The sequence below is a fragment of the Littorina saxatilis genome, linkage group LG10 (genome assembly GCF_037325665.1).
Source record: "Littorina saxatilis isolate snail1 linkage group LG10, US_GU_Lsax_2.0, whole genome shotgun sequence".
Lineage (NCBI taxonomy): Eukaryota > Metazoa > Mollusca > Gastropoda > Littorinimorpha > Littorinidae > Littorina > Littorina saxatilis.
This window is the reverse complement of record NC_090254.1, coordinates 27,965,701-27,979,486: the sequence shown is the minus strand read 5'-3', so window position 1 is coordinate 27,979,486 and position 13,786 is coordinate 27,965,701. Positions and strand designations below refer to the sequence as shown.

Genomic DNA, 13,786 nt, shown 5'->3' with positions numbered 1-13,786 from the left:
CGTGTGCAGATGCTTTGCAAGAATAAGCTTGAAAACCAGTTTGAATAAATAGCAGCAGATAGAGCTGCATGTCGTAATCATGTAATTTATTTTTTTCTTGTCTGGCTTTATTGACTGCATGCCGATCATGTGGCATGGCAGTGACTTTTCACTCTTCAGTCGGAAATACACTGTACATAACACAGCTCCCACTCTCCCTCACTAATGCCTACCCCAAGCCGTGACAACTGATGCTTGGAAATTGTGTGGAAGAGTACACCTCTCTATTTCTCTCCAATGCTCTTCCTGCTGACATGCAGTGACACCGGACACCCGCAGAGTTTAGCCAGCTACCCCTCCAATCCCCCCCCCCCCTCCCTCTCTCTCTCTCCCTCCCTCCAGCCATGTACTGTTGGGGGCTGTGGCCAGAGAGGCCAGCTGCACTGTTCACTCAGAGCAAAACCAGTTGACTGTGTCATAACTTTGGACAAAGCAAGACAACTGAAGGGTTTATAGATTAGGCAACCGACTCACTGGTCAAGGCTGAGGAGAAACAAGAGTATCTTGTCAATGAAAGAGGTTACACACAGACACACGATGCTGAGAACTGTGGCCGGTTTTTCACTCTCTTTTGCTCAGGACCTTCATCGCCTGTGGTTTCTGTTGTTTACGTCCAACAGACAAGAATAAAGAGCTCAGTGCAGTTTCATGTTGGCATCTTCGCATGTACTCCACTCCTGACCAAAACTACCCCCCCCTCCTGATGGGTACACGTGCACTCAAGTTATCAGTGACTGTCATCACGCCATTGCGGCTGTGATCTTTGTACCAAGAACCGGACTGCTCTGTTATGGATTTTGTTGTGGAGAAAATTTGACGGTCTGTCCGTACATTGGAGGTATGACCTGCTGTTGGGACCGAAAATGAGTGTCCGCGTCCACGTTTTGCAGGTGTCCGTTTAAGGGGGGGCAAATATAGAAGGAAAACACTCCGTGCCGAGCAAATGTGTCCGTACATGTCAGGTGTCCGCTCACGCCGGGGGCCGTACATTGCAGGGACTGCTGTATATGCATCTCCTTCATTCAGCTTGATTTGTTCTTCCAGGTTACCGCTATTGAATTTACAGGGTTGAGCAATCGTAACAGTTTGTTTTGGGTGTGTGCAGAAGATGTGTGTGTGTGTGTTTTTCAATTCTGTTAGTTTGTGTGCGTGTGTGTGTTTGTCTGTCTGTCTTTGCATGTATGATTGACAAATCATGAGTTTTGTTCAGGAAGAACCTAAATGAGATATTCCTGTAAACTAGAGCCCTGAATTCTTTACCTGCACTCTCTGTTGTAAAAGAGAAAAGAAAAAAAATCCTGAATGATACAGCCCAGAAATCAAACCGCTGAAATGAAAAGAAAAGACAAACCATTAATTGCTTTTTCATTTCCAGTTTTCTGAATGCTGATGGATTATAAAAAGCTAATCCTGAATGTTGCAGCTGACATTAAGCCGGAGAGGAAGGGTAAAGGTGGACCGCTACTGATTCACTTTGATGGGTGGACCAGCTCATACGACTACTGGGCGGAAGAGGACAGCGAAGACCTGCATCCTCTCGGCTACATGGACGAGGTCGGCCACAAGGTGCCGAGGAAAAATCCCAAGCTTCAGGCACCTCATGGTCAGTTCCTACTCACGACTGTTTTCGGCTCTCATTTTAGTTTAGGAAGGGATTGAAAAATAGTCAGGGTGGAGGGAATGGTTCCACTACCAACAGGTACATCCAGCGATTTCCAATTTCCCAGAATTACCCATTCTTTTTTTAGTAACATTTGCTTTTGGGAAAAGCCCAATGAGCGATTGTATCATCATGCTTCGACTGCATGTAATGGTTGTTAGCCACTTTTAATTATTGTACTTCTGAGTGTGACAGGGAGACTACCGTCGCCCTTCACAGCAGACTCTGCAGAGTTGTTCGCCTTAGAAGTAGCTCGCAAGGCAACACCTGTGGATTGTAGAGTTCTGTTTGTGATGGGGTCTGGCGGCTTTTGTCTCTCTGTACCATAAACCACTGTACATAAAGGGAAAGTTTGTGTGCGCGCCTGTGTGTGTTTTTAATCTAAGACAAATGTCGTCAATGTTTTTACAGAGTGACGTTAAATAAACAATTTTATCATATCTCTCTGTATGTTCATGGATTCCTTTGCGAATGCATAACAGTTTTTATAGGGCTTAGAAATAAGCTCTAAAATTCTCAATCCTGTTTGATTGGACTCACTCCAAAGTTATTGTGGTGTTTCGGCACTCGGTTACATGAGGATTTTACACACGTGTGAAGATATGGTGTAGTTATGCCATGTCTCTCCCACTTATATTTACTTAACCTATTGGATGAATAATATGGGAATATATAGCTTGTAATTAAGTTTTTTTATAGGCAAGTTATGGGAATAGCTTGTAATACAGTTTTTCATTGGCAGGTTATGGGAAGGCGTTTGAATGGACAATTTATTTGCAAGAAATGAATGCAGAGCCTGTGCCGTTTGGCTTCTTCAGTGAGGTTTGTATTTGTGTCTGCCTCTTAAACTTTCGTTGTGAAAGAGTCCTGTAAATGTTTTTTTTTTTTTTTGGGGGGGGGGGGGGGAGCATGCAGAAGTGCGTGTGTGTGTGTATGCAAAGATCATCAGTAAGGTAACCTTTAGTTTTAGTAACCAAAAGAAGAGCAGTAAAATTTAGTGTTTGCATTTTTTGCTAATGTCTGCTTGTGCGTGAATAGACTGGCTGTTTTTTTCACTGTATATCATCAATGAGGTTTGTATCAGTTATTAAAATGAACTATTTCACAACACCTTAGCTTGTGTATGTTTTGGTCTACAGACAATTTGAGTGTTGAACACTAACTGAATTGACAGCATTCATTATTTTTGTATTTCAGAAGCAGACCAAGGGAACAAAACCTAACAAGACACTGGCTGTGTGTTCAGTATTGGGATTACATTCATTGCAAGCTGCAAGCTCCTCAAAGTACCAGTGTAATTCCATCCCTCACAGGAACTCGGGTACGTGTCCACAGATCATGCAGTATAGTGTATGGTACCTCCCATGGAGCCCGTCCTTAATTGAGCACGTAGTCAGCTTGGTGAAGCTTCGCGAAGTCTTTATACCCAAAACCCGCAGGTACGGCGATGTACTTTGTACCCTACTTCGCTTCGCAAGTTTTGACATGCCAAGCTACGCCGTAGCTCTGCGGCGAAGTTGTTCTTTTTGTCAGAAGAGTGCTTTTTGATTCAAGATGGACGTAGAAATCACACTCGAAAGAGCAGAGTGCATTCCCTTGGACTTCGCGAAGCTATGCTGAAAGTAGTTCAATTAAAGGACGAATTCTCGTTCCGGAAGCTTCGTGAAGTGAGCTATGCAAAGTCGACTTCGTCCAATTAAGACTGATCAATTCCTTCCTTTTAAGTTGAGAGTTGCTTTTTCAGAAATCATTTCATTAAAAAACAGTTCTGACGGTGCACAGAGAGCACCCAGGCTGTTCATATTTGGTATGCAGAGCTGCCAACGTTTTAAGAGCAATGCTACTCTTCTATGCCATTTGCTAAAGATTGCTACGCTCAAAAACAAATAGTCACAAGTTCTTGCTTTTTTGTGAGGCTTGGTACTCATTTATGCTTGCCACTCTGTGAAGCGGTCACAAAATGGGTAATAAAACATCGTCTACACTGAAAAGTAGCACTGCAGAAACTCACTTATGGCCATTTTATGTTCTTGCATTCTCAGGAAAACCAATTAAACATGTCTATTCTTGTGCAAGATGGCATAAATGCGGAAGTGGAATTAAATTTTTGAAAATGCTACATTTAAACACCATTTGCTACAGTGTGTGTGTGTGTGTGTACTCCTTTTCTCCATCTCTCTCTCTCTCTCTCTCTCTCTCTCTCTCTCTCTCTCTCTCTCTCTCTCTCTCTCTCTCTCTCTCTCTCTCTCTCTCTCTCTCTCTCTCTCTCTCTCTCTCTCTCTCTCTCTCTCTCTCTCTCTCTCTCTCTCTCTCTCTCTCTCTCTCTCTCTCTCTCTCTCTCTCTCTCTCTCTCTCTCTCTCTCTCTCTCTCTCTCTCTCTCTCTCTCTCTCTCTCTCTTGGAGCGTATGCCACGGCATAATCTTAGCCTTGTAAAGCGAAGTTCCATCATCATTATCATCATCATCGTCATCTCCCTCTCCCTTTCTCTCTCTTACCCATCCCCCCCCCCCCCCCCTCCCCTTATCATCACCGCCTTTTGCATGTCTTTTGTAGTTTTTCCCTTCTTCCTCTACTAATATATTTTTAACCAAGACTTCTTTCTTTACATACTTGTATTATTACATTTTATTTATTACAGTTTACGTGTATTATTACATTTTATTTTTGCTTGTCATTTTTACCAAGACTTTAATATTCTTAGACTTAGTTCTGTTTTAGTTGAACGTTTGGTGCTGTGTTTTTATTCTGCTTTACTGATTTTCTTTTTTCTCTAGCTGTCATCTCTACTGTTATGTTTTTAATATTTTTTGCTGATGAAGACATAACGTCAAAACCTGTCTTTGTTTGTTTGTTAATTGTTGTCCATGTTTATAATAATAATAATAAGAAGAAGAACATTTATATAGCGCTAAATCAAAAACTTTCGTTAAAAAGGCTTGCTCTAAGCGCTTGACATCTAAACTAAAAACGTCATTCACACTCTTTACAATGATGTACATGAACTTCATGTCACACTCTTTCATTCAGTATAGCACCATTCACACAGTTGTTATTCTGTACAAGACAATAAGTTAGTCTAACATTTAGAATGTTCATAAGATGAAAACAAGAGAAAACCAGACTGATTAAAAACAACTGCTTAGTGCTAACAAAGCATGAATCTTAATGATAACGTAATACATGTTTAACTGTTAAGACCATAAAAACCTATATGCTAAAATAACTTCGGTCTGTTTCTGGTGAGTATACATTTTCATTGTTATCTGATACACATCAGAGTGTGATTGTAGGTCGGGATGACAGGTTAGAGTCAGTCAGCAGGGTGTTGTTGCTTCGCCTTGCTTTAAAATGCTTGACTTGGTACAAGGGACGCTAATACCACTACGTCCATCTCTGACACACCACTTAAAACTCCTGACAGAGTTATTCCGCAAAACGTCTGTTACTCTCCCTTTCCATTAGCAGAGATATGATATACTCTGTTCATTCTGTCGACAGCTCTGGAACACTGGGTCAAACAGGAAATGGCGGGGGGTACGGATCACAAGTCGTTGCAGCTTGCAACCTTCCTCAAGGTCAACTCTCGCTTCTTCTGCCTGCTGCCATCTGGCCTTGACCTTCAATTTCTGCGCTATCCCAGCATGACCACTTTGTTCCAGGCTGACGCGCAGTCTTTGCACATGCTGTGTTGTGGTCAAGGTAACTGCAGCGGTTTTGGTTGAAATGTTTCTTTGTAATTGTGGCTGTTGTTCAAAGACAAAGCCCAGATCTCAATTTGATGGAGTATTTGATTGAAAAAATTAGATATAATAAATATTGAAAGAGAGCCAAAAAGCAAATAGAAAAAGAAAGAAAGAGTACAGTAGACCCCCCTCATCCTCTTCCCTCCCTCTCCCTCCCCCGTCCCCCCACCCTTTTTAACGACTGGCAAAAACCTGAGAAAATCAGGACTTAAAAGGGGGTAAATTTCAAGAAATTGTGAACAGACAAGTTGAAAAGGTAGGGCCTGAAAAGAAAGGGAGTCTTTAATTGGATGTGGGGGGGGGGGGGCATAAATGGGCAATTCCACTGTAATAATTAAGCAACGATTTCTATTTGAAATTGTTCTTTTCAGAAAATCGTCACCATCTGGTGGATGATGAAGGGATACGTTTCTCAGAGGTGGCCAAGACGTACCAAGGCCTGGCCGCCTACCTGCAATTTGCCTACCTGTTCCTCATGCAGACCGGGGCAGTATGTATCTTTTATTATCATATTACCTGACCCAGGCAAGAATTGCTTGCGGCTAGGTAGCCTCTTGCTTTGCAAGACAGTGTGGTTGGATATGACACGATTTTGTCACTAGCTTGGCAAGAATTAAACACGATTGGTTGATACCGAAAGAGGATGAAAGTCGCTTGTTCATTTAAAAGGTTGTTATTCTCTCAGGTGCCAGGAGACTGGTTACGAATAACTCCCACTTACTCTATTACCCATGTCGTTTGCATTTAGAGTGCTTACTTCCCTTTGCTTATCTGATACCGTAAAAGTCGTCTGCACTCTTCAGTAAACAGCCATGAACAGGCAATCGGATTGACAGCTGTGCATTAGCCTCCCAGGTATGCTCGTGGTAACTCTCACCAAATCCTTAGCCTTCCTCGCGACGAGAAGTCCCCATGAAACGCTACTTCCCTGGGTCTTGATTAGCATCTTTTTGTAATTGTATAATTAGGCCTTGATGTCCTCAACAAACTTGGGATACATCAGAATGTTCCTTTTCAGACCCCCTCATTTAAGACTTCAGCTGTGTTCCAATGCAATATTTCTCTTCACTCGCAAAATCTGGTACTGTAGCTTAGAAGCGGGGGACTGATAGTTCTTGCTTTACTAGTTTTTTAAAAATCGGAAAAAAAATTACATCTGAAGAATGAGGGATTATAATTCTTAAAATTGGAGTAAATTTACAGAGGTTTATGAATGAACAGAAAATCTAAAAAAGCACTGGTCTTAAAGGTAGGGGGGGGGGGGGGGGGGGGGCGGGGCTAGATACTATTTTGAGTTGGCCTCAATGATGTCACATGGCTCGAAGAATGAAAGTTCAATGTTTAAGCCATACAGTATTATAAGTTATTCAGACTCTTCAAGAAGAGCATGCTGCATGCAGCTGTTTTGCTATATTGCTACCAGAGACAGGTTGACTTAACATTTCCAGTATTTTACCAGTTAAAATGGCTGGTAGTGGTACCATCTCTGTTTTGTAGCTTAACTTTAAAAGCAATATAATAATGACACTGATAACATCTTAGCAGCAATGGTGAGATATATATTTACTGTGAATTGTACTTTTGAGACAATTTACAAAGTACCTTGACCTGTTAATTTTCCTGAAGGTTAAAGGAGTTGAGAAAACTTCTTAGCATTTATTAGACAGTTATTATATTTTTTCAATATGTTCTTATTTTTCATTTCAGTTTACGATTCCATCCAACATGAAAAACCTGTGTAAAGGAATTCCTGCTGACCAGGTTGGTACCATTTGCTATTTCTTTCAGAATGTTCCCCCGTCAGTGTTCTGCGGTATTCCTCTAGCTGCCATTTCCTTCAGATGTGTTTTTTGTTGTTGTTGTTTTTTCACCTTTTTTCATTTCATGGAGCAGAAAAAAACAATAACAAAATTCACTTTCGTGGTTTTTTTCTCATGTTTTTTTTCTTTTTCTTAGACACCAACAATTCTGTTATACATGTATGTTAATTCTGATTTTTTAGAAATGTGTCTTCAGAGGTTGAAATGCTTCTGAGAAAATTGAAATAATAAAGTAACAAATGTAAGGTATGTATAATATACCAGAAGGGTTGATTTACCGAATGATTGACAGGCGCAATGGTCGAGTTGATAATTAAGACGCCAGCCTCCTATGAGGAAGGTTGAGTGATCAAATCCAGGCTGCGCCTGGTGGGATAAGGGTGGAGATTTTTCCGATCTACCAGGTCAATTTTTTAGTGCCCAACTCCCTTCATGATTACAAAAATCATCTGGAAGAAGTAAAAAGGCTTAATGTTTTTGCAGAGTGATCGGGCAGAGCTGGGATTTCAAAGATTGTACAAGATGTACGCAATGCTATTCCACTTTGTGGATACCGCAGGAGCTGTCAGAACCAAGGAATTGGATGAAAACAAGTCAAGCTCAATGGTATTAGCTGTGGGAGTGGGGGAAGTGGGAGACAAAAGTGTGTGTGTGTTTGTGTGTGTGTATGTGTCTGCGTGTCTGCGTGTGCCTCTGTGTCTGCGTGTGCCTCTGTGTCTGCGTGTGTAGGTGTGCATGCAAGCGTGGCACATGTGATTGTGTTAACATGAATGTATAAGTGCATGTGTATATGTGCAAATGTTTTTATGTGTGAATGGTTGTATTTAACACATGTTGTATTTAAATGTTGTTTTTGCTTGTCATACATACATTTGTAAGCATGAAGTGTTACATGATTTATGCATGCTATGATTTTGATCTGAATCTCTCTCTCTCTCTCTCTCTCTCTCTCTCTCTCTCTCTCTCTCTCTCTCTCTCTCTCTCTCTCTCTCTCTCTCTCTCTCTCTCTCTCTCTCTCTCTCTCTCTCTCTCTCTCTCTCTCTCATCTCTCTCTCTCATCTCTCTCTATCTCTCTCCCTCCCTCCCTCCCTCCCTCCAACACACACAATCACACACTCGCACTGAAATGTTAAAGGTGTAAACCTGCAACTAAACAAGCTGCATCAGAACCATGACAATTGTCAATACTTCCCAATGCGGTTTTACAGACACTGGACACGGAAATTGCCATGCAGCTGAAGAAAGTGCTGGAAGAAAAAACAGCTCAGAAAGAGAGCGGTTTCAGCGACCTCTTCAGTCATTCCGCCGAGTTCACAAAACTACACTGCAAGGCTCACGTTGCCGCGGAGTCTGGGGATAACGGCCTGACCGTTTTTCCTCCCGTCATATTCGACATCGGCAAGACTGGCACGCTTGTCAACCTGTATCTATCCCGGAACAATCTGGAATCGTTACCGGCGGATCTTTCCGAGTCGTGTCCCTCGCTGCGGCAACTGAGGGTCTCATCAAACAAGCTGACCTCCATGCCTTCTCTGGCTGGTTTCAAGTGAGCTACTGAAAAAATTTTGATTGAAAAAAGTGTTGTTGTTTGTTTGCTTGTTTGTTTTCTCTCTTTCTAAAAACAAGCTGACCGCCATGCCTTCTCTGGCTGGTTTTAACACTTTCGCGACGGGACACTGATAAATCAGTACCAGCGCTGACACGCCCATGGACGGGAAGCGCATTTTTCAGTACCAGCCATAGAGGGTACACGACTCGTGATTGCTTCCCGGTTTTTGAAGCTTGCAAATAAATTGAGTTGTTTCCCTTGATACACTTGGCGTCCCCTTCTGCCATTTGCAAATCCGCCTGATTTGTGTGCGTTTTTGAGGAAAAAAAATGAATCAAAGGCGAGCCTTGTCTCGGGAGGAGATTCTCCGGATGTTGGACCTAGAGGATCCCGTAGAGCATGATTCGGACGTATCGTTTTCGCCTCACGAAAGCGATACAAGCAGTGAAAATGAGGAAGAAACAGTCCCGTTGTTGCTAGTACGAGTCGGCAAACTACACGTGGTTGGCGGTGATACTGCTAGACGAACATGTATCTCGGAATCGTGCAGGAGCTATGGGGGCGTGGCAGCACTGATAACAATGGATGGCTGGAGCCTTCAAATCCTTTTGGAATTGTTCATAGGTGTACAGTTGGTACTTTGTTGTGCTGAAATGTGACTTATATTCAATATGGATTACCTAGACATCATTTGGTGAGTGTTAGATCTACAGTTTTGTTTCATTTGAGTCAGGATGCTGTGAGTGAATGCGTGATTTGCTTGTTTTTTTCTTTGTACTGTCTCCTTATTTCTGTGTACAATGTTAACAATATTTCAGCTAATTCATAGGTTTTACACCTTGTTTGGTTATAACATTATTTATAATACTTTCTGTTAAAAAATAACTTTTAAAAAAAGCAGTAGAAAATAAAACACACACAAAAAAACGTTAAAAAACACAAATTATCCCCCTTTCACCCCCCTTTCACCCCCCTTTGCTAAAACAAATCGTGTGACAAACTTATAAATAGCACGACTGAACTGGGCATCCATTTTTGAATTAGTACACAAAATTTGGTGGTGATTGGACTTAATTCAAGCTTGCTAGACAGATTTCTTTACAGTTACTGATTTTTGGGAAGTTTCTTGGTGGCAAGCTTGGGCAGGCAGGACGTAAACGCCGTGGCAGTGCTAGTCACAATAGTGTTAAGTGAGCTACTGAAAAAATGTGTTTGAAAAAAGCGTTGTTGTTTGTTTGCTTGTTTTCTCTCTCTTTCTCTTAATTTCTTGAATATAAAGCTTGCCTGTGTTTTACAGTGTGAATAAGTTTCAGCGTTTTTGAGTTTTACATCAGACAAACTCATGTCAGTAGATAATAGAGACAATACATTGTACAGACTGAACCTTCATTATGAGACTTCCTCTACAATAAGACCTCATTTGTTTCAGACGTTTTCTTCTGTGTGTCACTGAATTTATCTTCAACTTAAAACTCCCTTTCTTTCAGACCTGAGTTTCTCAGATTTGAGGAGGTCTTGGATTAAACTGTATTGCAGTTTATTTTTTTATTTTTCTCCCAATTTGTGAGGGGGAGGGGGGGTGCACGCCTTAATTTATACTAGACCTTTCTATCCAAAGGTCTTTACTGTAACTTTCTCACCTGCATCAGTGGTTGGTTGTTGCAGTTTTGAGTAACAGTCACCCCCATGCTTTCTTTTGATCACTTTAGTTGCCTGACACACTTGTACATGGCCAAGAACAAGATAAAGAGTTTGGAGTTTAGTGACAATTTGGCCGACACCCTGGTGGTCGTGGACATCTCGGTCAACCCTCTCTCTGCTCTGCCCCGGTCCCTCTCCAAGCTCAACAGGCTGACGGCAAGTTGTTTGTTCATCTTTTTACATTTAGTCAAGTTTTGACTAAATGTTTTAACGTAGAGGGGGGAATCGAGACGAGGGTCGTGGTGTATGTGTGTCTGTGTGTGTGTGTGTGTAGAGCGATTCAGACTAAACTACTGGACCAATCTTTATGAAATTTGACATGAGAGTTCCTGGGTATGAAATCTACATACGTTTTTTTCATTTTTTCAATAAATGTCTTTGATGACGTCATATCCGGCTTTTCGTGAAAGTTGAGGCGGCACTGTCACGCTCTCATTTTTCAACCAAATTGATTGAAATTTTGGCCAAGCAATCTTCGACGAAGGCCGGGGTTTGGTATTGCATTTCAGCTTGGTGGCTTAAAAAGTAATGAGTGAGTTTGGTCATTAACCCCTTCCCTGCCAGCGTGAAAAAGCGCATTTGTATTCCTGTGTGCCGGAGCAAAATTTGACTTTTGAGGGTGTGTTCACTAAAACGTGAATAATTCAGGCATTTGAAGAGATATCTCTTAGATATTTGGCATGTTTTTTTCTAACATCCCTGGCCCCAATTACAAGTGAAATTAGTTTCATTTGGCAGGACAGAAATTTTTAAGTAATTATTTATTCTTTTTTTTTTCCCCGTGATCAAGCATTTTCGGAACATAACAACACACTTGATCACAAAAATGCATGACAAAACACAACAAAAAACTGGTGTAACAAAGGGAAAAACATCAGGTACTCACAAAACTTCTTGGTAATCAACTTCACTGCTATAAGCATCCAAAGTTATAAGGGTTAGCTGTTCATGGTAAGGTAAGTCCGGAATCGCACGTCATACTCCACAGCTGAGACTCAGAAGCAACAAAGTCACAATCCACAGAGCAGGCAAAGTCCACACACTACTTCCAGTATATGAATTTTGTGTGATAATCCACAAAACACTGAGGAAAGCACAAGGCTGCTCTCAAGGTACTGGTCAGCATAAAGGTTTGTTTGGAAGACAAGGTGGTTGATGAGGTCGTCATCAAAAAACAGCTGCATCCAGTCTACTGGTTCAAAATTGTCAACATTGCACGTACTGCATGCCTGGATTGCCTTGAAATTGGATGTCTTGGTTTGGCGCAGTTGCATCAGCATCTGTCCAATTTCTTATCTTATCTTCCTGACGTTGTCTTGGAATTTGTCGGGCACGGCCGCGGCCACGCCCCCTCGCATTACCTCTCCCTCGTTGTCCTCTTCCCACACTGCTTCCTCGACCCCTGCCGCGACCTCTGACCACAGGACATGAAGTTGATGGGCCAGGCATTGGTTCTGCTTCGGCATCACTGCCATCAGTCTCCGACTGATCACTGTCAGTGGCAGATACACTTGGTTCGTAGCTGATATCATTGTCATCATCAATGCCTACCTCGGACAAAAGAGGGTGGTGCTGGTTGAAATCAGTTTCTTCCTCGTCTGATTCGCTGTCACTTCCATCTCTAAGGTCTTCATCATCACTGTCTTGGTCATTTAGGCACTCTTGAAGCACTTCAAGTGCTGAATAGCGCTTGAAAACAGACCTCGTGGTACCCCCACGCCGTCCACCATCCGACATCTTTGTTGACGACTTAACACAGATAACTCCCGAAGTTTCAAAATTCTCCCAAACATCAATATTTGCTATTCATAACGGTCAAAGGGAAGGAACCGTTGGTTCAAGATGTCTAACTGCTCTGCCAACAGTTTTTGCAGTTACCCCCCTTCTTGGGTGGATACAGGACTCTGATGCGTACACCTCGAACGACGTTCGTGGCGGGGCAGACAGGATGCCAAAAAACACCTCGAACGCCGTTCGTGGCAGGGCAGGGAAGGGGTTAAAAATCTGAAAATTGTAAAAAAAAAAAAGGTTTTATAAAACGATCCAAATTTACGTTCATCTTATTCTTTATCATTTTCTGATTCCAAAAATATATAAATATGTTATATTTGGATTTAAAAACAAGCTCTGAAAATTAAAAATATAAAAATTATTATCAAAATTAAATTGTCGAAATCAATTTAAAAACACTTTCATCTTATTCCTTGTCGGTTCCTGATTCCAAAAACATATAGATATGATATGTTTGGATTAAAAACACGCTCAGAAAGTTAAAACGAAGAGAGGTACAGAAAAGCGTACTATCCTTCTCAGCGCAAGTACTACCCCGCTCTTCTTGTCAATTTCACTGCCTTTGCCATGAGCGGTGGACTGACGATGCTACGAGTATACGGTCTTGCTGCGTTGCATTGCGTTCAGTTTCATTCTGTGAGTTCGACAGCTACTTGACTAAATGTTGTATTTTCGCCTTACGCGACTTGTTTGTTCCTCCGATATCGGCGTACGGCTGCCCATGTCGTGGGGTAAACATGGTCATACACGTAAAAACCGGCTCATACAAAAAACACCAGTGTACATGGGAGTTTCAGCCCATGAAGGCAGAAGAAGAAGATTCTTGTGTGTGTAGAGTTTGGTTTAAACAAGAGGTTAGTTTGTTAGTAGGCAAACTCCTTCTGGTGAAAACAGTTTGGCTCACCAGCTCAGATCTGACCAGGCTTAATTTTACATGGGATAAGACCATCCCTCCACTTGGTCACACACCAAAAGTTGACACCCTGAGTGGTTAATTGCTTTGGTGAGTTGGAAGTTTTTGATGAGTTATAATAGTTTGGGCGCCTAGAACTATATTAGGATTTGCGCCATATAAGTATCCTCATTATAATTATTAATTTCTTAAAACGCCAGTATCTCGATCCTAACAGGCTCTGGTAGCAGACAACATCGGCGCAGTGGGAAGTCTGGAGCCTCTTCTGGGCCTGAAGAATCTGGAAAAAGTCTCCCTCAACTACAACTTTATCTCCGCCTTGCCCGCTAACTTTCATCAGTGTGGTTTCACAAGTCTGGCCTTGGCCGCCATTCCCTTGGCAAAGTCAAGGTCATCTGGGGTCGAGCAGGTCACCATGGAATCTCTGATGAAGACTTACGAACAGTACACAGCTGTGTCTGTGCTGCCCGAAAAGGTAACGGTTCATTAACTTTTCTTGTTGTTGTTGGTGTTTTGTCTTTTTGTATCAGAGTGTACCACTGATGTAGCAGAGATATGAACAGTATAAC

At 41.9% G+C, this 13,786-nt stretch overlaps 1 protein-coding gene across 1 annotated transcript in view; it reads left to right on the top strand.

The window, feature by feature from the left end:
* Nucleotides 1-13,786, top strand: part of LOC138978527 (uncharacterized) — a 96,649-nt gene that overhangs the window by 31,548 nt on the left and 51,315 nt on the right. Inside the window, exons 21-30 of the mRNA XM_070351263.1 lie at nt 1,463-1,642; nt 2,442-2,521; nt 2,897-3,020; nt 5,199-5,399; nt 5,815-5,933; nt 7,151-7,204; nt 7,747-7,869; nt 8,472-8,809; nt 10,522-10,669; nt 13,435-13,692. Coding sequence (XP_070207364.1) covers nt 1,463-1,642; nt 2,442-2,521; nt 2,897-3,020; nt 5,199-5,399; nt 5,815-5,933; nt 7,151-7,204; nt 7,747-7,869; nt 8,472-8,809; nt 10,522-10,669; nt 13,435-13,692 — 1,625 coding nt within the window. The remainder of the gene's footprint in view (nt 1-1,462; nt 1,643-2,441; nt 2,522-2,896; nt 3,021-5,198; nt 5,400-5,814; nt 5,934-7,150; nt 7,205-7,746; nt 7,870-8,471; nt 8,810-10,521; nt 10,670-13,434; nt 13,693-13,786) is intronic.